We start from the raw sequence: 26,034 nt of genomic DNA on the forward strand, positions 1-26,034 counted from the left end.
CCGATATCCATCTCCCCAAGTTCTTAACTAGCAGACGCTTGGACTTTTCCAGTTCACTTTGGCGCACACACACCACACAGTTTACACAGCAGAGACCTGCTTGGGGTAAAAATAAACAAAAAGATTGTTTAATAGAAAAAACAGATATTCAAAGGTGAAATAGTAAGGGGGGCAAACACAGACCAGTTACGCAGAAAATAAACATAAAGATGCCATCTCAGGCTTTGCACTTCTATGGTAGCTAAATTCCCTTTTCCATCACAAGTGACCTATTGCCTCTGAACAGTTTCCCAGCATTCCCTCTGTCCTAGAGGGGATCCAGTGTTTCATGGACAGCACCCCGCTTAGATGCTGGCTCTCAATTTATTGAAATCCTTACCCTCAAGCCCTCTTCCCTTTTAACAGGGTTTGCATTTTTTCCCCTTTCTCTCTGATGATGATAATTCATGGTTACACGGAGTGGGGCAAACTCTCTCCTTTTTTGGTTTTCCAAGACTGGGGTTTTCTTTTCAGCTTTAGTGTTTTTTCATTAACTTGAATGGTCCATCATTGTCTTTCCCTGGGTTGTGCAAGGTTAGGGGCTTGGAGTTGGTTTCCTGTAAACAGCTTACCCGGGAGGTGCCTCTCCCTGCTTGATTGCTTCCCCCCACTGGTGTGAGGTAGGGTTGTCAACAGTCCCTTATTTTTTCATCTCTGTACAACAAGATTGGGAGTTGCTGAGTGTTGCAAAAAGCAGCAAGAAATACCCCTGGTGAATGTAGGTGAGTACTGATTATTATTAATACTAATAATGATGACATCTGTAGGAGGGGTGGGGCAGGGTGTAAGTTCCTTTTTTTAAAATACAATGTTGGCAATCCTACTATGAGGTGATGCTGTAGTTGCACCATAGTTACAATTACAATATTCTACTCATATATGCATATATTCATAGCCATAACCTGTATACCTATTTCCTTATGTTATGTAGCTTATCAGAAACTTAATCTTGTTTTCAGAACTTCAGAGTCCATAAGTTCCACTTCATTTTCTTACATTTGATCTCAGGAACAAGTCTGGTTTTGAGGTTCTTAGGAGGGGTTATCACGTCTTAATTACAGAGGCAAAAAAACCACAGAGTTTTGCTCTCATCTGCAACCTCGGTGCTCTTTCCTTTATGCCCTCTCTTTTCACCGTCAGGCATACACTGTCAGCTGGGTTTTCATCTCTGTTACTTCTGCCTCAGAAATTACACATGAGAGGAATTTTAAACTGCTTCATTTAGCCTAAGGACTATGAAATGTTTTGTTTTTGCCTTATAGGCAGCTTGATTTCCATGTTTTCTGGCTAGTGTGCAGCGTGGAAGAGTGACAAATGATAGCTATGACACTTGCATAGCTGCACAATCTGCAGAGCACTCTCAAACCAGCATTTAATATTGATGGGGTTTTTAATGCTGGCTGTCATTATTATCACAAGACTGGGACACATAGGGATATCTTACGTTATCTAATGCAGAGGTTTTCAAACTATGGGGCGCTCCTCCTAGGGCATGGAGGTATGTCCAGGGGTGGGGGGAGGCAGCGAGCGACAATGCCAGGCAGCTCAGGCTTCAGCCCAGTGCACTGGCGCTCAGGGAGGGAGCACCACCTCCACCCTGACTCACCTCTTTTTGTTTGGGTTGGGGGGGCACAACCAATAATTGTAACTCAAAGGGAGGGCTCAGCTCAAAATGTTTGAAAACCACTGATCTAATGGCTTGTTGTAGTAAAATATTTATTATAAGAGATGGGATCTGTTTTTAAAAAAGATACATTAGATTAAGACCTAAAATTTGTAAATTAATTTTTAAAAGCAGTTTGATGCTTTGTAGAAAATTTTTCTCATCTCAGAGGTAAAATAAATGATACATACTTATCCCCAAGTTATATATAGAACTTCAGCGTATGTCCCCAATGGGAGCTCCAGATGGCTTCAAGGACTTGCCTGCATGGATCCAATTGCAAGATTGGTGACTATATTTCAGGAAGCACTTATGTTATTTTTAGTTACATCAGGTTTAACAGACAAACACTAAACTACATGCATGCCCATTGAAACTGTGATAAATCAGAAAGTTGAGCATCAGAGCCAGTGTCCAAATGACTTACACAAAGCTTTTCTAATCTGAGTTATCAGAAAATCTTACATAAGAACAGCCATACTGGGCCAGACCAAAGGTCCATCCACCCCAGTATCCTGTCTACCAACAGTGACCAATGCCAGATGTCTCAGAAGGAGTGAACCTAACAGGTAATGATCAAGTGATCTCTCTTCTGCCATCCATCTCCACCCTCTGACAAACAGAGGCTAGGGACATCATTCCTTACCCATCCTGGCTAATAGCCATTAATGGACTTAACCTCCATGAATTTATCTAGTTCTCTTTTAAACCCTATTCGAGTCCTAGCCTTCACAACCTCCTCAGGCAAGGACTTCCACAGGTTGACTGCACTGTGTGAAGAACTTCCTTTGATTTGTTTTAAACCTGCTGCCCGTTAATTTCATTTAGTGGCCTCTAGTTTTATATTATGGGAACAAGTAAAAACTTTTCCTTATTCACTTTCTCCACACCACTCATGATTTTATATACCTCTATCACAGTGGTTCCCAAACTTGTTCCGCCGCTTGTGCAGGGAAAGCCCCTGGCAGGCCAGGCCGGTTTGTTTACCTGCCTCGTCTGCAGGTTCGGCCGATGGCGGCTCCCATGGGAGCTCCCAATGGGAGCTGCTGGAAGTGGCGCGGGCCGAGGGACGTACTGGCCGCCGCTTCTAGCAGCTCCCATTGCCTGGAGCAGCGAACCATGGCCACTGGGAGCCACGATCGGCCAAACCTGTGGACATGGCAGGTAAACAAACTGGCTCGGCCCGCTAGGGGCTTTCCCTGCACAAGCAGCGGAACAAGTTTGGGAACTACTGCTCTATCATATCCCCCCTTAGTCTTCTTTTTTCCAAGCTGAAAAGTCCTAGCCTTTTTAATCTCTCCTCATATGGGACCCATTCCAAACCCCTAATAATTTTAGTTGCCCTTCTCTGAACCTTTTCTAGTGCAAGTATATCTTTTTTGAGATGAGGAGACCACATCTGTACGCAGTATTCAAGAGGTGGGCATACCATGGATTTATATAAGGGCAATAAGATATTCTCCGTCTTATTATCTATCCCTTTTTGAATGATTCCTAACATCCTGTTTGCTTTTTGACTAATGCTGCACACTGCTTTTTAACTGACGTCTTCAGAGAACTATCCATGATGACTCCAAGATCTCTTTCCTGATCAGTTGTAGCTAAATTAGCCCCCATCATATTGTATGTATAGTTGGGGTTATTTTTTCGAATGTGCATTACTTTACATTTATCCACATTAAATTTCATTTGCCATTTTGTTGCCCAATCACTTAGTTTTGTGAGATCTTTTTGAAGTTCTTCACAGTCTGCTTTGATCTTAACTATCTTGAGCAGTTTAGTATCATCTGCAAATTTTGCCACCTCATTTTTTACCCTTTTCTCCGGATCATTTATGAATAAGTTCAATAGGATTGGTCCTAGGACTGACCCTTGGGAACACCACTAGTTACCCCTCTCCATTCTGAAAAGTTACCATTTATTCCTACCCTTTGTTCCCTGTCTTTTAAGCAGTTCTCAATCCACGAAAGGATCTTCCCTCTTATCCCATGACAACTTAATTTACATAAGAGTCTTCGGTGAGGGACCTTGTCAAAGGCTTTCTGGAAATCTAAGTACAGTATGTCCCCTGGATCCCGCTTGTCCACATGTTTGTTGACCCCTTCAAAGAACTCTAATAGATTAGTAAGACGTGATTTCCCTTTACAGAAACCATGTTGACTTTTGCCCAACAATCTTTCCTGCCATTATTGACAACGAAAATGTATTGTTTTGGTCTTTTGAACTTAGCTTTGCTGGGAACAGGAACTGAAGTGGACAAAACTAAGGCTGCAAGTTCAACCCTGACCAAAAACAATTTTTATCATTCAGCTTGAATAGCCCTTGAAATGCCTGTGAATATAAGAATTTTCCTATTAAATGAAATATTTCCTTCTCTCTCCCCACCCAAAACCATACACACACACACTACCTGCATTATATGCTCTGTAGCAAAAGGGGATGAAAATGCAATAATCACAGTACTCATCTATGCTCAACTATGGCCTGATTCAGTCTACTAAAATCAAATGGAGCCTTTCTGTTGACTTCATAGAACATTGGATTAGACCCTTCATTTCAAAGCTATTTTTTTTTTCAATTTGTAATGACCTTTTCCAATCTTTTAAATCCTACTTTCAAACGGAATTATCTTATTGGGTAGCAGTGTCTATGTTGAATGCAAAAGAATTAAAACTTTTTGATTTATAAACCATGAATAGCTGAAAGTAGCGATTCCAATGAAACTTTGACATAAGTTGGCTCGATAGTTGTAGAAATCGTATCTGCTAATTGAACAGCTTTTAGAGCTGTAACAGCAAGATGGGATTGCAGTGAGGGTTGTAGTACCGTGGATGATGTCTTTATGTAGTCTGTCAATCTTCTACATGCAGTGGGAGTTTCTACCAATAATTTATTTAAGGAACCTCCATTCTTCTTCTTGTCTCTGCTTTGGAGACATTATATGAATTATAAGAATTTGGAATTTGAAATCCAGTTGGAAAATAATGTATATAGATATTAGGGGAAACTAAGTATCAATTCCAAGATGGGTTGCCAAACTGCTAGTGTGAAATCCTGACCCTATTAAAGTCAATGGGTGTTTGGGTTTTGAGCTTAGTAGAGCCAGGATTTCACCCCTGGATAATACATAAAAATAATGTGCCCAGGTAGCACATACATTATAATCCCACATGTACTGACATGGGTATAAGACACGCACACACACATTCAGATATACATCTCCAAGTCACCAAAATATAGAAATTGTACAATAATTAGAACACTTTTTTAAAAAAGAGTAAGAGAAAAGTGAACCGCGGGAGCAACTTCATTGGTAATAGCTAGGGGTGTTTCTCTTCTACTCTTTGCCTTTCCTTCCTGCAGGATTGTAGCTGGGGGCACGTTGGTCTCACTGCTTCAGTATGGGCAGCTGCAACATTTCCTGTAGTTGCAGCAGTTCTTCTCTCTCCCCTCTCTCTGGGGGCAGACCAGTCTCAAGACCTTGGCAGTGATGGCTGCAGGTTAATTCCAGCTACCAGCTATCTCACAGCCCTTTTCGCAGCCTGCTTGGCACAATCTGGCCAGGGCTTGTGAATATGCCTCTCTCATCTGGAGCAGCTTTCCTGTATCTCTCTGTCTTATTCAATCACTGTTTAATTTCAGAACTTATCAGACCACGCCACATATCTTGTCTTCTTCAGCTATACCTCTTATTCCCTCTGCAGCTCCTATTGTACATGTAATTCTGGGAAGTCTTTTAGGATAAAATTTGTATGAAACAGAACTATGCCAAGCAAAGAAAAGTTTTATTGTATTGTATCCCATTAGGCCAGCACACAGAAGTGCTTGGGGTCATTAAGTCGGGGGAGGTGGCTAGGAAGGGGGTGGTTGTTGAGGAACTGGAGCCTAAGAGAAGCTTCAAGAGCTTTTTCCCTTGTCCCTCATCAGCCTCTTAGGGGGAGGCAGAGCTACTTCTCCCCCGCCTTTCATTGGCCAGTAAGTGCAGAAATTGAGAAGAGGGTGGTAAGAGCTGCTATGTCTTTGGCCCCACCAAGTACTCCTGGAGAGGTTGAGAATCAGCCAATGGCTCCTTCTCAGCAGCCTGCCTGACCCAAACTCTGTGTGCCCTCTCCAGTCTGGCTCTCATAGCCCTTCTGAGAATGGTTGTCTACAGAGGCAGCTCACCTAGGAAAGGAGCTGCCTGCAGGCCATGGAAAATACATGGGGCAGAGATGCCCCAGCTGCTGCAAGCCAGTCTGACTGGACTCCTCTCTGTTTATGAATTATGTAAGGGTCAATGATCCCAGCCTCTTTTAGGCACTCTGCCTGGACTCCTCACCATTTATGGATCAGGTTAGGGTGGGTGGGGTCCGAGCCCCCAGGGAAGTCTGTGTGAGAGAGCGTAGGAGGTTTGTGAAGGGGAGATGGTATGTGTGAGGAGACCTTGATATGCATGTGGGACTCAACGAATGAAAATGTGAGGGAAGGACTTAGAGTGACCTTGGAAGGAAGAGGGTGTTTGAGAAGGAGAAAGGAGGATTTGGGCATCCAGGGGAAAGAAAGAGATAGGTGTCTGTCTTTGTGAGGGAGGATGGCAGAGGAAGGGGGACAGCCAATAGGGAAAAGGAGGTGTAAGGATTGGGTAAAGCTGGTTAGAAAATAATGAAGTTCAAATTTTTTAAAAGTGAAAATCAGGGACAGATTTTTCCAGAAAATGTTTCCCATTTTCAACCATCTCCTGGATGGGTGAGGGGAAAGGAGCATGGAAAAGAGGACAACTCTAACCAGGAGTAGGGGGCACATGCACATCATTATGCCCTACCTGCCCACATGAAGATGTGGCTGTTGAATGCATGTTCAAGTTCTGCCTTCACCTGGGAAAAATAGAGCTATAAGTTCAGTTGCCCGTTTTGCCTGTAAAACATACTCTAGGTGTTTTTCAGCTGAGGCAGCACTGAAGAACATTGCACTGATGACCCAGCAGTTGGAGTTGCTGGATAATGCAGATATTATTCATTGTTTTTGTCTGGTCACACATAGAATAAGCTGTGCACGGTACAAGCGCAAAGATGAAATCAGTATTTTTCATTGATTCTGACACAAAATCAGCAGAATTTTAATAAATAGGCCAGAGACAGATGAAGTTATCAACAAAAGATTCCTCTCGGGTCAATGTATTCATTTAATCTCTTTGACTGCAAAGATAAAAGTGATTTATATAGATTTCAGAGGATACATGAATAAACAGTATAAGCATCCTTAATGCATTTAGAGCGTATTAAAGAACAATAACACAAAACAGGACGGTTTGCTAAGAATTGTATGATGCGTCCTAGTTTCATGGGAGGAAAATAAAAATATCACCTTTCCCTGCAGTAGCAATGGCCTGATCCCATTGTAGAGTTTTGCTATTCTCTGCAATGCAACTAGAATCAGGCTCTTGGTAACAGGATGAAAACATTATATGCCTTCCCTCTTGAGGATTCAAATAGAGTGTATAGGCACAATACACCCTCTAGTGGGCAAAAAAGGCATCTTTTCTATGTTGTATGTGGTATTTGACAACATAAACTCATAGACTTTAAAGCCACAAGGTCCATCATGACCAACTTGTCCGTTCTCCTGACCTTGTCTCACTCACTTGGTCATGTAATAGGCCCATAACATCTGGCTGAGTTACATAAGTCTTGATTTAAGTACTTCAAGTTGCAGATAATCCACCATTTACTGTAGTTCAAACCAGCAAGTGACCTGTCATATTTTAATGAAAAGGAGGTGAATACTGATTTTCAGAAGTCAATTGTTTAATCATGCAATTCAGAATATTTCCTCCAAGAAAAAAGTAATTACAAACTCTTGCAAATATTTATGCTTAAAATGTCTAAGTACGTGTATGTTTAGCATAATTATGTCCCGTGTACCATTTTTAAAATTGCTAGATACCCGCCATTTCTGTGATATACGTATTGGCTAAAGATGTTACTATATAAAAAATACAATGTATCACAAGTTAGCTGACATGGTTGAGAATAATATACACAGTGGAAATAGTTAATTCTTCAGTCTTAAAGAGCTGAAATGTACGGAGAACAGGAGTCTCAAAAAATTCGTAGTAAGGTAACAGTCTGATTGCCTAAATGATTTACTTGAGAGATTACTGCATGCACACGAAAGCACTTGAAAGCACTGCACTCAGTCTCAGGCAACCACAAGATATAACAGTGGAAAAGGAAGCTTGCTCTGTACTATCTCAATATATTTCATTTTTTTTAAATTATCCTTGACTTGGCAAAATCTTGGACCAGCAGAGCTACTCTAAATTTAAACCAATTAATTGAGATCAGAATCTTTCGCCTTTTGCACTTCCTTCTTTGGGGGAAAAAAAACACTCCTGCAATGCAGTACTGTTTTCACAATAAGCTAAAGACTCTCTGATGAAATGTAAAATACCGTGGAGAACCCACACATTATGAACTGTTACATGTGCACTGATATTTGAGATCCTTTTTCCAGTTATTTCTTTATTCCTTGTTTTTATAAATATATGTAACAAACAAATGATTCAAGACTTTTTAAAGTATACAGTCACTGCTTTAACACCCAGCAGTGGCACTGAAACCCTTTTAATAGTGAGAGTGCCCCTTACCCTGTCCGCCCTCCCCCTGCAGCTGGGGCTGGGAGCAGTGCCATGTCTCCAGGAGGGGGGGACCCAGACAGGGGTAAGGAGGCAAAGGCTGGCGGCAAGCACGGGGCTAGTAGCAGAGCCCCGACCTCGGGGCCATCGGCTGGGGCTCCGGGAGTGGGGGGCTGAGTGCGGGTCCTCGGGCATGGGGCCAGTGGGCAGGACCTGAGCTCCAGACACAGGGCCGGGGAGCAGAGGCCTGGGCGTGGGGCCAGAGGATTGGGGCCCCAGGCTGGGGAGCATGACCAGCAGCCGGGACCCAAGCCCTGTGCTGGGGAGTGGAGGCCTGGGTGCAGGGCCAGCATCTCCGCATACAACCTGGGGGTGCTGCAGCACCCCTGGCACTTCTAGTTCCTGTGCCTATGACACCCAGTACTGTATTATAATTTACAAAACAGTTTTCACAGTGTTGTATCCCAGTTACACATACGAGCTCAGTGGAAAAGATGCTGTGATACCTCAGAGAGGCAATACATTTGAAATTAGAGTGGTTGTGGAGAAAAGATGTGTTTATAATATGTAGTATTAAGTACTGTGGCATATGGCTTTTCCATGCAACTCTACATGCCTTTTGTGAAACAATGATTTTAGTTTCAAAACATTTGTAATTACAGGTTTTATGTAAAAATTGGTCTTTGTCAGAATGAAATTTCAAGAGCATTTGAAATTTGATCAGGTCTGAGTGAATGAGCCAATTTCCACTCAAAACTGGTGAAATTTCACCAGGCTATTTTTGTTTCCAAATCTGAACAAATACTTCAAAATTAAATGAAATGCCAAAATTCTAACTGCCAAGGTTTTTGATTCTCCTGTTCTGAAAACATTCTCTTCACAGCCAGCTAAATAGCAAGACAGTAGGAAAGATAGACAAAGCTCCAAACAAGTTTCTAAAATAATTTTGTTTATATTGTTACAGGACAGGAACTTTTTGCACTGGTGTCTTGTACAGTGTTGAGAACATTCAGTGCTTAATAATACTAATAAAACCTTATGGTAGTGGATGTACGTAATAAGAATATAGTGTACTGCAATATTTGAGAACATGGGCTAAAAAGAGTAGCATTATCATAGACTCAAAGCCCATTCTGCATTCTTTATTGAGAGAAAAACCCGAGTCAAAGAATGGAGAGTTGGGTGCTCAGGGTTGTTCGTTAAATTTTGGTGGTGTTGAGAATATCACAACCTTTATGGCTCATGTGTAATCCACTTTACCCGCTTGCACAAGAGGGCAGAAGATTCCTTCATCCCCTGCACAGGCTATCTTCATCACCAGTCTGGGGGCCCTCTATTCTCCCTCCTATGCAGGTGAGCTTGCAGGGGCAGGGATTGGGTGGAGCTAAGGCTCTACCAACCTAATGCATTGGCCAGTACAGATGAGGAAGTAATCAGCACTAAGTATCATGATGGAGCAGATTACTTCCTCCCTGGAGCAAGGTCACAAGATGGTCTTTGGTCTGCTTTCCTGGGGAAGCACAACTATGCATTGCTCCTTACTCAGGGCTTGTTGCAGAATGACAGTTGAGTCCTTAGTATTCATTTTATCAGTCATTTCATAGAACATAGCAAGTGGTTTGATGCATGTGGTAAGAAAATACCAAAGTCTGTTCATTCTACAACTTGACTTAATTTCCAAAAGGAATTTTAAATGTTACGAAAGAGAGAGATTGTTACAGAAAATGAACTCTTTATCTCTTTCAAAGAAATCAAAAAGTCTTCAGTATAATCTCTTGTACAAAATAAAAACCACCATCATTCACCCTCCATATTTTCCCCCAAAGGTAAGAAAGCAAGATAATTACATAGTACTAAAAGGAAAACAACTTGAGTTGAGTTCAGTAAATTAGCTGTTGCTTTTTTCATTGTAGAGAAGATCACTTCAATTCAGTAAAAGGTCAAACACAGCTGGGGTATTTAAATTTTTCTGACCTAAAGATTGATTAAAAGGGAGAGAACAAAAGTAAATTTTCATCTTATCACTGCCTTTAAATAATTCTTTTTGCTTATTAAACATCAATAACAATGGGAGAATGACTATATCAGTTCTATCTTGCATATGTCTTACTTGGCTATAAAGTTAGATACAACTACTGAATTGGGAGAAAAGTAGAAATATGTTTAATAAATAGAATATACTGAAGATGGAGGGCCCTGCATTTTAAATACAGATTGTAATACATAGCTGGAAGAGAAGAAAGGGGGAACTTTTTTCTTTAATGACTAAATACCATGGGTCAAAAAAGAAGAAATTTAAACAATTAAAAAATAATTTAAAGAGTTTCTTTGTATTGAATAGAATTATGTGTAAAGTACTGCACACTCTTGTAGCTCTATATAAGTAATATAGGATACAGCAGTGCACTGGTTCTCAACCAGGGGTACGTGGACCCCTGGGAGTAGGCAGGGGGATACTTCAACTCATCTAGATATTTGCCTAGTTTTACAACAGGCTGCATAAAAAGCACTAACTGAGTCAGTACAAACTAAAATTTCATACAGACAGTGACTTGTTTATATTGCTCTATATATTATATACTGAAATGTAAGTACAGTATTTATATTCCAATTGATTTATTTCATAATTATATGGTAATAATGAGAAAAGAAGCAATTTTCAAGTAATAGTGTGCTGTGACACTTTTGTATTTGTATGTCTGATTACTTGCTTACAAAGTTTTTAAGTGAGGTGAAACTTGGGGTACACAAGACAAACCAGACTCCTGCAAGGGGTACAGTAGTCTGGAAAGGCTGAGAGCCATTGCAGCAGTAAATTGGCCAGGAGAATCAAGAAACAGAAGGTACAATGTATACTCTTCTGTTCTTTGTATACAAATCATATTATGAATTATGTACATAGATCCGGAAGAGAATATAGTGTAGTGGTCAGGGAGGAAGCTGTGATAATGCTTTTGTAATCAGTCTTATAAAGCAAAACTCTTGTAACTCTGTATTGTGGCTAGTCAATCCCCACACTACCCCAAACTACACTAATGGTCTTATTTATCTTGTTACCTGATATGAAAAAATGCTTCTTTGACCTAATGCAGTACGTTGAAAAAGACATTTCAACTACTACAGTAACTCCTCACTTAAAGTCGTCCCGGTTAACGTTGTTTCGTTGTTACGTTGCTGATCAATTAGGGAACATGCTGGTTTAAAGCTGTGCAATGCTCCCTTCTAACATTGTTTGGCAGCTGCCTGCTTTGTCCACTGCTTGCAGGAAGAGCAGCCCATTGCAGCTAGCTGGTGGGGACTTGGAACCAGGGTGAACTGGCAGCTCCCCCTGTCAGCTCCCTGCTCCCCTAAGTTCCCTGTGTAGCAGCTGCCCAGCAGGCTAGCAATTGCAGCTGTCCTCCCCCCCACTGCCATGTGCTGCTCCTGCCCTCTGCCTTGGAGCTGCTTCCCGAGACTCCTGCTTGCTGCGTGGGGGGTGGGAGGGGGAGAGGAGAAAGGGGGAGGCTAATGTCAGGGTGTCCCCCTCAACCCTGCTCCTGCACCCCACTTACCCCATCTTCCATAAAGCAGGGGGGACACATGACAGGGCTCAGGATGGAGGGAGCTTGCAGCAGCTGTGGTCTCAGCAGGCTGATCTAATTAACAAGGCAGTGTATTTAAATGTGCATTTCTCTCACACACACATGGTGTGTGTCTCTGTCTCTGTCTGCGATGCTGTCTCCTCTCCTTCCATTCCTGCTGCCTTGTAGAGTGTGAGAGTTAACCCTTGAGGGCTCAGCCAATTGCTAGTTCATCATTTAGCTGTAAGGCATTCCCTGGGAAATATCCCACCCTCTGACTCCTCCACCTCAACCAAGTGTCACAATCAGTGTACCAGTATTAAATTGTTTGTTTAAAACTTATACTCTGTGTGTGTGTGTGTGTGTGTGTATATATATATATATATGTCTTTTGTCTGGTGAAAAAAATTCCCTGGAACCTAACCCCCGCATGTACATTAATTCTTATGGGGAAATTGCATTCGCTTAACATCGTTTCGCTTAAAGTCACATTTTTCAGGAACATAACTACAACGTTAAGTGACAAGTATCAGAGGGGTAGCTGTGTTAGTCTGAATCTGTAAAGAGCAACAGAGGGTCCTGTGGCACCTTTAAGACTAACAGAAGTATTGGGAGCATAAGCTATCGTGGGTAAGACCCTCACTTCTTCAGATGCAAGCTTATGCTCCCAATACTTCTGTTAGTCTTAAAGGTGCCACAGGACCCTCTGTTGCTCTTAACCATTAAGTGAGGAGTTATTGTATTAAGACAGATGACCACATGATCCACTAGACCATGCAAAATGGTGGTTGGTCAAATGGATTACATAACTCATGATTTCTCATTCGGTTGTGCCACTAGCAAGTTTCATAGCCTTTCTATGCTTCCATTTGCTCCGTGTGCAGAATCAGGCTATAATACTTGCCTACCTCCCATGAGTACTGTAAAAATTGAATTGTTAGATGTTTGTGCAGCACTTTGAATTTGCACAGTGTTAAGAATAAGAAGACACAGCATAAATGCTAACTGTAGTATTACATGATCATCATCACTCCAAGCAAGTGAAATTGCTGCAGGGCAAAGCTAATCATGAAAATTGGTGACTATGTATTTATTGGATTATTTCACTGCTACAGTAAAACACATTTTCTTCAGAGTCTCAATAATGGTCTTGGTCATCTGTCTTTGTAGTCTAGGAAATGTTGTAGTTCACCATATAATAAATGTACAGAGTTCCATCTATCAGACATACTACCCTTTTTTATACATTTTATTTGTGTAATAGATAGCCTGTGGCCTTAAAGACACAATACCTTTTCAATTAATGACCATCTACCCACAATCCAAGATAGCTAAATTGTTACCTTTTTATCAGGAAGCGTTTCAGAGCTTATTCTATTTTCTCCCACATGTGCTTTAGGTTACCATGGCCTCTATTGTGAAGAGGAATATAATGAATGCCTTTCTGCACCCTGCCAGAATGCTGCCACCTGCAGAGACCTTGTCAATAGCTATGAATGTGTATGCCTTACTGAATATGAAGGTAAAATATGTTTTTGCCTTTTGTTGTAAGTATAAGTATAGCTTACTCCACATGCTTTTTAATGCTTTCTTTCTGGATAACAAAATTATGAAGTGAGGAGTTAAGTTGTGGTATGCCACTGCATAAAGTAGGAAAATTAATTTAAAGTAGGTCCTAATCCCACACCCTTACTCAAGTGAGTAATTCTTACTTACATAAGTAGATCCACTGAAGTCAATGGTATTACTCATATGAACAAAATTAACTTGGGTAAGGATTTCCTTGTTCAGGTCTTTACTTTGTAGGCGTACTAGATTATTCAGGTCCCATTAAAGATGTGAGTTAAAGTCATTAGTTTTTTAAGAGGCTGTTGGATATAGTTTGTAATCAGTTATTGCTGGGAACCATTATCTGGAGGACTTTCCAGATTTCTGTTGGATTTTCTCTAGTGTAATGAGTTAAAAACACAGAAACAAAAACCTACATTTAAAACTGTCTGCAATGAAAAAATAAAAATGTAACCAGTTATCTGGAAGTTTATTTGCAAATCATAAAATTCAGAAGTAAAGTTAATTCAATGAACACTCCTCCATGTTGACTGAAGTCAATGTCATACCTGATTCAACAGATTTTGCTTTCATATAACATTTCCGAAGAATTGATTTATTTAGTTTTCAGTAAAAAGGGTAAACCATATATGTTTTGTTTTTACACAGAGAGAGAGAGAGTAGTGTTTTAAGGAACATTAAACATGTCCTCAGACAAACAAAAAATCCTTCTCTCTTTGACTGAAGCTCAGTCAGCTGCTGCTTGAGGCTAAGTATATATTTTATATTGGTGTGTGCTCTGTTCTTTGCCACTAGATGAAGAATGCATCATTCCAGTGGCCAAGTATGAGGAATTAACCATCAGTTTTTCAGACAATGGAAACAGTAGTCTTTTCAAGAGTGCTTTGGCTTAGACTTCATGTTAAACTGTCAATACAACGAGTATATCTAGCAACAAACAAACAAAAAACAACCAAAGTTTTAACCCCTAAAATTATAGGAAATTAATTTTGTGCATTTGATTGAAATGCCAGCATGGGACTCAATCCTATAAACACTTTTTATAAGGCATTGTGCTTTCTACTTCGAGTAGTTCCATTCGGCCTGATTCTCCATTGCCTTGCACTTTGTGTAGTCACCTACACCACAGTAATGTTCTATACCCACTTTACAATTACCTGGTTTGGTAGCATTTCACACCTACTTTGCACTGTTGTACGTGACTCTACAAAGTGCAGAGCAGTAGAGAATCAGACTCATTTATTTTAATAGGATTACTCACAAGAGTCGAATTATTCAAATGCATAAGTGTTTGCACAACTGGGCCCATAAGATGGACACTAAAAATATTTGCTCATTAATTTCTAGGGAGACTCTTTCTTGGGTGCAAGGGAGAATTGTCAGGCAACATTGAATGCTTTGTTTGTAAATTTCTGAGACCTTTGTCTGATTTGGAGTCTATGTAAAAGTCTGGTTGGAACAAAATAATGTGATAGCCTCTTTCTCTGTGCTGGTTAACATAATACACTGATGTTGAAATGTGCTCTTCTCTGGTCAGATGGCCATAAAAGAACTCATAACTGACTTTCAGAATTTTGCCAAGTATTCTGACATAAGGAATACTGTTTGAATGGGCAAGGATAAAGCACAAGCTGAAAAGGACATTGTAAAATAAGATTAAGTGTATGCATAAAACAAATGTATTACCAGCTAAATTATGTAAATCCCTCCCATTCTCATTTTCATTCAGGCCTGCAGAATATTATTATTATTTATTAATTATTATTTGTATTACAGCACCCAAAGACATAAAACATAAGATAGGTCCATAATTGAAGAAATTACCATCTGAATAGATCAAAAACAAAAAAATACACAGACGAGAGATAGAAGTGATGGAGGTGAAATGTGTCATGTTTCTATAAGGGTAGTTAAGCTGTGGAATAGGCTTCCAAAGGAGGTAGTGGAATCCCCATCATTGGACATTTTTAAAAACAGGTTGGACAAACACCTGTTGGGGATGGTCTAGGTTTACTTGGTTCTGCCACAGCACAGGGAGCTGGACTTGATGACTTCTTGAAGTCCCTTCCAGCCCTACGTGTCTATGATTTTGTATTGTTTTTTTCTTTCCCAGAAGGCTCCATCCCAAGTTTTCCCACCAACCCTCTTCAGTTCTCTTAGTGCCTTGTTCCAACCCTCATGTTCCCACATCCCTCACCAATCTAATGTAGTTAATACCCATTAGCTAACTTCCGAACCAGTTACTCCCCTCCCTCCAAGTTACTCTCTCTTCCCGCACTTCTCCAGCAAGTCGGTCACTTGTACCCATGAAAAAACTCACTGAATCTGGAGCTATTCATTGCTGGGATTATAAAGATGTGCCCCCCTGTAATCCTGATATATCCATCATTTTTGTAGCATGTCAGATGAAAACAACCATTTGATACATAATTTCCATAAATATACAGTAGTAATACAAATAAGAAAAAAACTGACAGAAATTTCACAAAACACTTTCTCTGTATACATTGCATCTAATCAAAGTAGTTCTTTTAGATTAATTTCATTTCAGTCATGTCATTATTGAAACAGGAAACCTGTAATATTTATCATGAATGGACAGAAGGCTAAAATGTTTTCCTTAAATTCATTTTAAGCATGTTGTAGTGAATGGGAATGGTTTGTAATTTAGTAAATTTCTTAATGTCCTTTCATAAAATAGCTGATGCCACAGAGTTCAAACCTAACATTGACTGTAATTCCTGACAAATATCCTAAGTGAAATAAATTTGTGTCTTGTGCAACTAGGGAGAGAGAAAAAAGGGAGAAATGTGCCTATAAAACCACAGTACTGTACTGGCAGGGAGATTCAGATGAAGATGTAGTATCTGAAACAAATAATTATTTATTTTGTTGTTTTGTTAACTGATTAGATTTCAAGTTGGTGGTGCCTCTGTAAAGCACGTAATCTTCATTCGGGACAATGAAAGGCAGTACCAACAAAGATCTGTAAGCATAGCTCACAAAACTACCCAAAGAAAGAAATTAATGATAGTTACTTAAAATTAATCATTTAGATTTTGACCCTACAGTAGGATCAGTGAAGTTGTACCCTTGTGTCTGCATGGAGTATTAGCATTTCAGCATAAATTATTGTATATTATAGTGGATCACAAAGTAAAGGAGATGAATTATGCAAGCAAAAGCAACCAACAGATCAAAGGTCAGCCTTGAAATACACTTCTCAGTTTTTACATAGAACAACCACCAATGCATGCCTAAATTTACCCTGAACAAGTCTATATCATTGCACCTGCAAGACTCTGTAAACACTTAGGAAAATGAGTAACTTTATGAATGAAAACAGTCCCATTGAGCTCAGTGAGTCTACTTATGCGGTAGTGTTTTCAGAGCTGATACGATATAATATATGATACCACTGTGGCAGCTGACCTTTCTCCTCAACCCCGTTGGGAATCTACCATCCTTTCCTACCTTGTGCCAGATAAGGGTCTCTCAAACTGTTGCAGAGTGAAACCACTGAGTTCGCACAGATCAGGTTCTGAGGCAGGAGATCAAAGAAAGAGGGATGGGGCTTGCCAGTCAAATAAAATCATATCATGTTAACCTATATGTTTGAATAAGTTGATTTCTATTTCTACTGCTGTGACAAACCATAGTCCATCTGAGCCTACTGGAAAAGGAGAAAATAGGCTTAATAATGTGTACATATTCTATTTTAAGTTTCATATTAATTGGAACTGTTACTGAAGATAGCAACTGTTATTTCCACTGAAGAATATTCAACAGCTGCCCAACCTGCTTCTTTATCACACCGTTGTATAGCCATAGAAATTCAACTGCTGCCATTGTCTGAGAACAGGAACTGGCCCACTATGCTTGAAGGGGTGACATAGCCTTGATGAGAAGGGGAGTTCTATGTTTAAAGACCAAATCACCATAAAAACATATGATCTGAGTCTGATCTTGTATTGGCTTTGCAATTGTCTTCAGCAACTTACTTGTGAATTACACTGGTATCTGAGAGAAGAACAATCATTGCCCTCATTCCATATGGCAGACAGCCCACATTCTGATTTCTGACTAACCATAAGTACAAATAATGTCAATAACACTAATTTATCATTCTCAGGACGGCACTGTGAATTATACAAAGATCCTTGCGTTAACATCAGCTGTCAAAATGGTGGCACTTGTGACAGTGAAGGTCTAAATGCTACATGTATCTGTGCACCTGGATTTACAGGCAAGTAATCTGCAAATTACACACAAAGTATAATTGTTAATTCCAGTGTCCAAAAGAAGGTAAATGTCAAGTGTATAGCATCTGAATCAGTGTATCTCCATATTCTTTTATATAATGAACTAATTAAAAGGGACATTTTGGAGGCTAGAAATGATATAGCAGTAGTATCTTGCATTGTACTTCTGGGAAATACTGTAAGTACAGCTGGAACTAAATTTTTAATGCAGTACTGCTTTGGAATTATTGTACCAACACAAAAACAGTGAGGAGTCCAGTGACACCTTAAAGACTAACAAATTTATTTAGGCATAAGCTTTCATGGGTAAAGTACCCACTTCTTCAGATGCGTGGAGTGAAAATTGCAGATGCAAGCATTGTTATACTGACACATGAAGAGAAGGGAGTTACCTTACCAAGTGGAGAGCCAGTGTTGATAGGGCCAATTCAATCGGGTGGATGTAGTCCACTCTCAATAATTGATGAGGAGGTGTCAATGCCAGGAGAGAGAAAGTTGCTTTTGTAGTTGCTCACTACAAAAAAAAATCTGTTTAGTCTTTAAGGTGCCACCAGGGTCCTCGTTGTTTTTGTGGGTACAGACTAATACGGCTACCCCTTGATATTTGTACCAAAACAGGGGCCCAAACCAAAGCACTAAATCAGAACACCTCTATCTATGGTCACATCCAAACATTGTAACTTGGGACCCATCTTTAATATTAGTTATTACTAGTTTTAGTTGTCAGAATAGCATGTTTTTTAAGCGAAACCTACTTCATTCTATATTGAGTTTATATTTTATATTCCCCTTACGATGCCAATGAGGGTAGTCATTTGACTTGGAACTGCACAATATTTTGATTAAAAAACTAAGCACACTGTAAAATTAATATGACATGCATTAAATGGATTAAAAACTATTAGGACTCAAAATGTAAATGGGGAATCATCATCGAGAGGGTCTGTTTCCAGTGGTCCCACGAGGATTGGTTCTTGGACCTATTTACCATTTTTATCAGTGACCTGGTGGAAAACATAAAGTCATCACTGATAAAGTTGGCAGATGAGACAAAAATTGGGGGAATGGTAAATAATGAAGAGGACAGGTCACTGGGATCGCTTGATAAACTGGACACAAACAAATGTGCATTTTAATACGGCTAAATGTGAATGTATACATCTAGGAACAAAGAATGTAGGCCATACTTACAGAATGGGGGATTCTATCCTGGGAAGCAGTGACTATCAAGATGTTTTGGAGGTTGTGGTGGACAATGAGCTGAACATGAGCTCCCAATATGACACTGTAGTCAAAAGAGCTAATGCGATGCTGAGATGCGTAAACCAGGGAATAGAGAAATAATTTTACCTCTATATTTGGCATTGGTGCAGCTGCTCTGGCACTACTGTGTCCCGTTCTGGTGCCCATAGTTCAAGAAGGATGTTGATAAATTGGAGAGGGCCCAGAGAAGACCATGAGAATGATTAAACATGAGAAAACATGCTTTGTAGTGATAGACTCAGAGCTCAATCTATTCTCCAACACTGACAATTTTTAAATCAAGAATGGATGTTTATCTAATTATTTTGGGGAAGTTCTATGGCCTGTGTCATACAAGAGGTCAGACTTAAGATGATCTGACCTTGGAATCTATGAATCTATGAACTGCTGGAAGGTCTGGGTTACTAATGATACAGGCACCTGTTGATAAGAGAATTAATTTCTCTCTTCTGTATTACTGATGCTATGGTAAAGTTTGAGTATTGAAGTTATTTAATATTGGTCCCCATATTCTTTTTATACATAGGGCCACATTCGCCTCTGAGGTACTCTCCAGAATAACTCTATTTTGGTCAATTTCAGCTTTACACTGATGTGACTGAGTTGCAATTGGTTAATGCTTGTAAATGCTAGTGTAAATAAATCTATTTTATGTTTGGTGTTACCCAGAAGGTGTAGTGCTTGTAAGTAGTATAAAAGTGATCGATATTCTAATTAGGTGCTTCTTTGAGACATGCTACATTAAAGAAAAAAGCATGAGAGGAAATTTATGGAATCGGATACCGTGAGGCAATTCAAAGTGGTGTAAAAATGATAAATTAATCATTCAAAACACACTTGTTACAATTCCCATAATGGTGTCCCTTTAATAAAATCTCATGTTAAAATTTTTAAGTGAAGATGTATGCTTTGGGCTTTTTAGGAAATGAAGGTGAGCAATAGAGGTAAAAGTTTAGCTATTGCAATGAAATATCTAAAAAATTCAGTTCTCATAAAATGTGCTAGTATTTCCTGACAACAAAATGCTATCATTTACCATATAATATTTTAGCCAATACTTCATTATTCTCAGTATTATTGATATTTGAAATTCATATTAAAACATAGCAAAACCACGGGCTTTTTGGCCTGATTCTCTCCTCAGAACTAGTTTTATGTATAATTTTACTGATGTCAGTAGAGTTATTCCTGGATAAGTGGGAAAAGAAAACCTGGCCCTTGACTCAACCTTTCTCAGTAGTTAAATTCACATCAAATTGATTGTATGATGATTTAAATGTTGTTTGAAGCTGTCCTGATAAAATGTCTGTATAACACTGTAGAAATGCAAATACTAAATGTTGTTACTTGGCATCAGGTGCTCACTGTCTTTTGTGCCAAACACAAATAATTCCTAAATGACTGACATAACTTCATTAGCCATTTTTGCTAACAGGTTTCCTTTCAGCTGAGAGCCTAACAATCTCAGGGCATGATGTCCATTGACTCATGTTCTTTTTCATCTAATAGCCCATTTCCATTGGACATGCGTGCCTATCATATATTAAGATGATTATTATTGCTGTATATTGTCAATCCTAACTTTGTTTTTCATAGCACAGCTGTATCAAATTGTTTTTTTCCTTTCCGTGGAAGTTGTTATGGCTTAAAATCAGTTACATTTTGTAACATTTTTGTAGTCTAATGACATTTGAGAACATGCTGTTAAAAGATTTTTGATGCTGGACTGGGATATTTAAATAGTAGGTATGAAGTTTTGAAACCTCTTATGGTTTCTCCTTCAGATCTGTTTTTAATGACCTACTCTTTATTTGATGTTTTTAAATGCAAAGACCATCTATTGCAGGGGTGGCCACCCTGTGGCTCCGGAGCCACATGCGGCTCTTCAGAAGTTAATATGCGACTCCTTGTATAAGCACACACTCTGGGGCTGGAGCTACAAGTGCCAACTTTCCAATGTGCCGGGGGATGTTCACTGCTCAACCCCTGGCTCTGTCATGGCCTTGCCCCTACTCCACCCCTTCCTGCCCCCTCCCCTGAGCCTGCCATGTCCTCGCTCCTCCCCCTCCTCCCCAGAGCCTCCTGGATGCCATGAAACAGCTGATCTGGAGGTGCAGGGAGGGATGGGGAGGCGCTGATCGGCGCGGCTGGCGGTGGGTGGGAGATGCTGGGAGCAGAGTAGGGGGGAGCTGATGCATTACTGTGGCTCTTAGGTAATGTACATTGGTAAATTCTAGCTCCTTCTCAGGCTCAGGTTGGCCACCCCGATCTATTGTATATACTTTAACAAACATGTAGAAAAGCTGCAGACCTAGAAACAAGACCTGTAGGCGTTCAGAGTAGGCACTGAACTAACGGGGAAGCAGAAAATAGCTGCCACAAGCTGAGTCTTCAAAACATGGGCCCAACACTAGCCACTGTTATCTGTCTAGTACTACTGACCTCACTGTGGTGGCAACCTCCCCATTCATTACTAAGGTTTCCATTATTGTTCCCATAGTTTCCAGCAAAGGGACATCTTATAACTAAGAAGCACTGTGGAGGAGCACTGTGCTCTTCCACCATCTCCATTATAGATTGGAAGAGAGGCAGGTGATCTGCTGGTCTACTTGGGATGCATTGTCATGGAGAAGACTGGAGTCCTGCACCATCTTGTAGCCCAGTTCTGTGCTTATAACCTCATTATATCAAATTCTTCTGTCTTACACCAGTGTGAGAGAACAGGATGTAGTCCATTGACTTCAGGGAAGGTTGCACAGGGTGTAAGTCACTGCAGAATTTGGCCACTGATCTTTCGCTTCATAGCTTGGAATGGGCTGGAATGTTACAGAGGCGGTGTATTTAGCTCCTGGAGAAAGCACAAGAGTGACCTCCTTGGACTACTAAGGAATGGTAATGATGTGTTCTAAAGATAATCTTGCAAGTCCTAGAAAAATAAATGGAAGCCATGTGTATTGTATACATCCAAGGGCTGACTTTGGCTCTAAACTTCTAAAAATGTCTTTGCACTTATTAGTTCTTATATGCAGAGCTGTGGTAAATTTATTGCACAGTTCTGTAGTTTGTAGTAGTTTTATATTGCAGTCTCTTTTCCCCAGAAACTGATTGCCCAATTAATAAAGAGACAGTTTTACAAATGGTCTACTTAATAGGCAATCAACTCCAAGTCTTCTACGCAGACCTAAAGGATTATATTTATTCCAGGAAACTAATTAATTTGGACATTGCTGGGTTATAATCAACCTTGAAAGACTGAAAGTTGTTAATATTGCATAGAATTGGTTTAGCTTTAAAAATTTAGCAGCAAAATGTAGCTGCTACTAGAGAATTCACTAAGCTAAACAGCTGTTCAACATTATGTGTAACATAGAATCATAGAATATTAGGGTTGGAAGAGACCTCAGTAGGTCATCTAGTCCAATCCCCTGCTCAAAGCAGGACCAACACCAACTAAATCATCCCAGCCAGGGCTTTGTCAAGTCAGGCCTTAAAAACTTCTAAGGATGGCGATTCCATCACCTCCCTAGGTAACCCATTCCAGTGCTTCACCACCCTCCTAGTGAAATAGTGTTTCCTAATATCCAACCTAGACCTCCCCCACTGCTACTTGAGACTATTGCTTCTTGTTCTGTCATCTGCTACCACTGAGAACAGCCTAGCTCCATCCTCTTTGGACCCCCCCCTTCAGGTAGATGAAGGCTGTTATCAAATCCGCCCCTCACTCTTCTCTTCTGCAGACTAAACAAGGCAAGTTCCCTCAGCCTCTCCTCATAAGTCATGTGCCCCAGCCCCCTAATCATTTTCGTTGTCCTCCACTGGAATCTCTCCAATTTGTCCACATCCCTTCTGTAGTGGGGGGACCAAAACTGGACACAATATTCCAGGTGTGGCCTAACAGTGCCGAATAGAGGGGAATAATCACTTCCCTCGATCTGCTGGCAATGCTCCTACTAATACAGCCCAATATGCCGTTGGCTTTTACATCTGTTTGAGACTAGATTTTAAAAATTAACAGTTTGAAAATGCCCAGGAAAGCAAATATACTAATTGGATGGTATTGAAAATGGCAAATCTGTCTACCTTGAACTATTATTGGGAGCTAAAGAAGGAGTTCATTTTGTCACATAATATGTGTTTGTTGTAAGCTCTGAAGTGCTTATATTCCTCAATTTGCACATCCAGAGCAAAGGTATGCAGCCAATTTAATCATTTTGCCTCATTTTCAAATTAATATGATTGTCATAATCCAAACACACTGCTTTTAAGCTAATTTACATCTGTCTTGATGTTCAGTCAATTATGTAAAAGATAATTGTCAATTTGTCAGTAATATATAAACAAATACTTATTATTTCATTTCATATGCTGCTTTCTGTTAGATTAACAGGAGAATATTATTTAGGGCCTGATCCTGTGTGGTACTTCCACAAAGTTAAATAGGACTGGAGTCTTCCACTTTATGGTAGCCCTTAATAGCTAATGAATTGATTGTATTAGCTGGTCTTAGTGTACTGACTAGAAGAGCACATGGGGTAATATGTGATAAACTGTTCTATCATATTTGACTGGGGAAGAAGGATAGTCTTGTGTTTCAAGTAAAGGCTGGGAAGACAGGTGAACAGGGTGAACTTAGTGAAGTCAGGTAGTGGTATCTGAGACCTAGTTCTTTGACAGTTGTAAAAGCATGTTGAGATTCTGAGACAGAAAGTGATATATAACTGCAAAATATTATTTCACCGAAGAAAATTATAGGTGTTCAGCTAATTCAACAGAAAAATGTCACAAAGGTGGTCTTTATTCTTTCAATAAATGTTTGATATGTGAGGATGAAATAACTAATATTAATGACATCATTGCGAATCTAGCTAACTTTTGCTTTTAGTGACTGAAATGACACAACTGGCTTGATACATGATACATCTACAAGCATCTTTCTCTTCTACTTTAAGGTGAAGAGTGTGAATTTGATATAAATGACTGTGACAGCAATCCGTGTCATCATGCTGGGACTTGCATAGACCAACCCAATGGTTATACGTGCCATTGTCCACACGGCTGGGTTGGAGCAAATTGTGAAATACGTAAGTGTTATGAGGATTGTTTGTGTTGCTTTTAATAGCCTTTTGATATATGTATAGGTCATTATCATGGAAATTTCTAATAATGGACCAAAATTATACTAAAAGAATCATAGGCCGTTCTTAAACAATACCTCAGTATGCACAGAATGAAGGAAAATGCACTCTAAAAAGAACTATAATGTAGCAAAGTTTTATAAAATCCTGGAATTAGTCCTTTAGGCCAAACTTTGTAAAGTGTCCACTGATTTTTAGGTGCTTCTGTTTCTGGGTGTTCAACTTTGAGACACCATAGGCCTGATTTTCAGAAATGCTGAGCACCCATAACTCCAGTAGAAGTCAGTGTGAGCTGTTGGTGCTCAGCACCTCTGTAAATTGGACCCAAAGTGTCTCAAGGTGGGCACCTAAAATTGGTGGCCACTTCTGAACATTTTAGCTGGTGCACCCACTGATCACAAAGTTTAATTTCACAATTGTGATTATACCTTAACTTGGTAAATGTAAAGCTTGTGGGCCTGATTTCAGAGACTCCCATTGACTTCAGCTGGAGCTGCAGATGAACAGCACTTCTAAAAAGCAGGCCCTATGTTTATGCTTCACTGAGGCCTTATTTTTGGTCTTTGACAGCAGTTCTGTCTCCTTTACTGGGAAGCCTAATGGTATATTTGACCATTTCACTGTTCACATACTACAGTGAAGGATCCCCTCCAAACATTAGATAGTTACTCGGATTGATTTAAGGGTTTGAAGCTGCCCAGTGCAGTTGCAGGCTGTTGCATGAATAAGTGCAAGATAAAAAGTAATGAACAGGAGATACTCAGGAGAATCCCATCCTGCATTAGTGAGAACATGGCAGAATGTCACAAAGTTACTCCTACATAACAGCTGAAGTAAAGCTAAAGAAGTACATGTGTAGTTAAGCTCCTTTATAATAGAGGGATCATATTTTGGGACAATGTATCCTAAGATATGCCCACTCTCCACCCAAACCTTTCCTTTTTGAATCCTGTGCTCTTGAGACTGATTTCAATGCAGACAGTGCCTAAAGCTCAACTTTACTTCTTCTCACATGTCACCTCTGCTCACCCTTCTGTCAGAGCGCAACCACTCCATACTTTTTATCGTGCAATCATTTGCTAGATTAAGGCCTAAATCTATGCATTTGTTGTTCGTGAATTCAGTGTCATTGATCAATCATAGGACAGCACAAATACAAACCACTAAAGGCACAGTGTTGATGATATCAACCACTTCAAGGGCTAAATTATGCCTAGTCCCTGTGCAAAGTTTTCCTTGCCATCTTGGGTCCTTTGCAGGATCTATTGCAATCCCTTGATTTTTGCTTCTGGATAGCACTGCTGGCCACTCCCAAGACAGTGAATCCATTGTGTGTCTCACCTTTGATTTGCAGACAGTGCATGCTGCAGTCTGGGGAGCTCTTAGGTGCAGTGCTTTCTACAGCTCCTCTTATAGAGTTGCTTCTGCGAGCCAAAGATGAGCTTTCAATAGGTCTGTGAGGCCTTCTCAGGCATAGTGATACCTGAACCGGGCACATCTACTTAATCAGTAAGGCAATGTCATTCTGAGTGACTGCAGCTTACTTATGTGGTAGGCAGTGGGCTGACAGAAAAATGATTTTAATTCCTTGAGACGTGCAATAATCCTCTAGAAATGCATTCCCTGGAGTACCTTGATATAATAATTGCATTACTATTATGGAATGGAATGAAAACATATAAAAGGAAGACAGGCAGAGCTATGCACTTACTGGGCACTGCAAAGCTGAGCTATGAAATTAGCAGCATCTGTTCAGGGATCTTCTTTGTATCCAGACTTCTAGATCCACTGAGGGCTTGGTCCTCAGTAGAGTCCTGCATGTATAAGCACAAGGGGAAAAGTGATGAGCAGGACAGAGAGCAAGGGAAGCTTCCTCTGCTGCACATCTGAAAAATTACTCCTGCCTGATCAGAGGAGTAAAGCTTGTGAG

General features: G+C 40.1%; 1 protein-coding gene across 2 annotated transcripts in view; it reads left to right on the forward strand.

Annotated features, from left to right (window-relative positions):
• Positions 1-26,034, forward strand: part of DNER (delta/notch like EGF repeat containing) — a 284,460-nt gene that overhangs the window by 237,574 nt on the left and 20,852 nt on the right. For both annotated transcript variants that reach the window (XM_005282630.4, XM_065556947.1), the window contains exons 9-11: positions 13,275-13,397; positions 17,577-17,690; positions 23,919-24,050. In XM_005282630.4, the coding sequence (XP_005282687.1) occupies positions 13,275-13,397; positions 17,577-17,690; positions 23,919-24,050 (369 nt within the window). The remainder of the gene's footprint in view (positions 1-13,274; positions 13,398-17,576; positions 17,691-23,918; positions 24,051-26,034) is intronic.

Source organism: Chrysemys picta, chromosome 9, assembly GCF_011386835.1.
Source record: "Chrysemys picta bellii isolate R12L10 chromosome 9, ASM1138683v2, whole genome shotgun sequence".
Lineage (NCBI taxonomy): Eukaryota > Metazoa > Chordata > Testudines > Emydidae > Chrysemys > Chrysemys picta.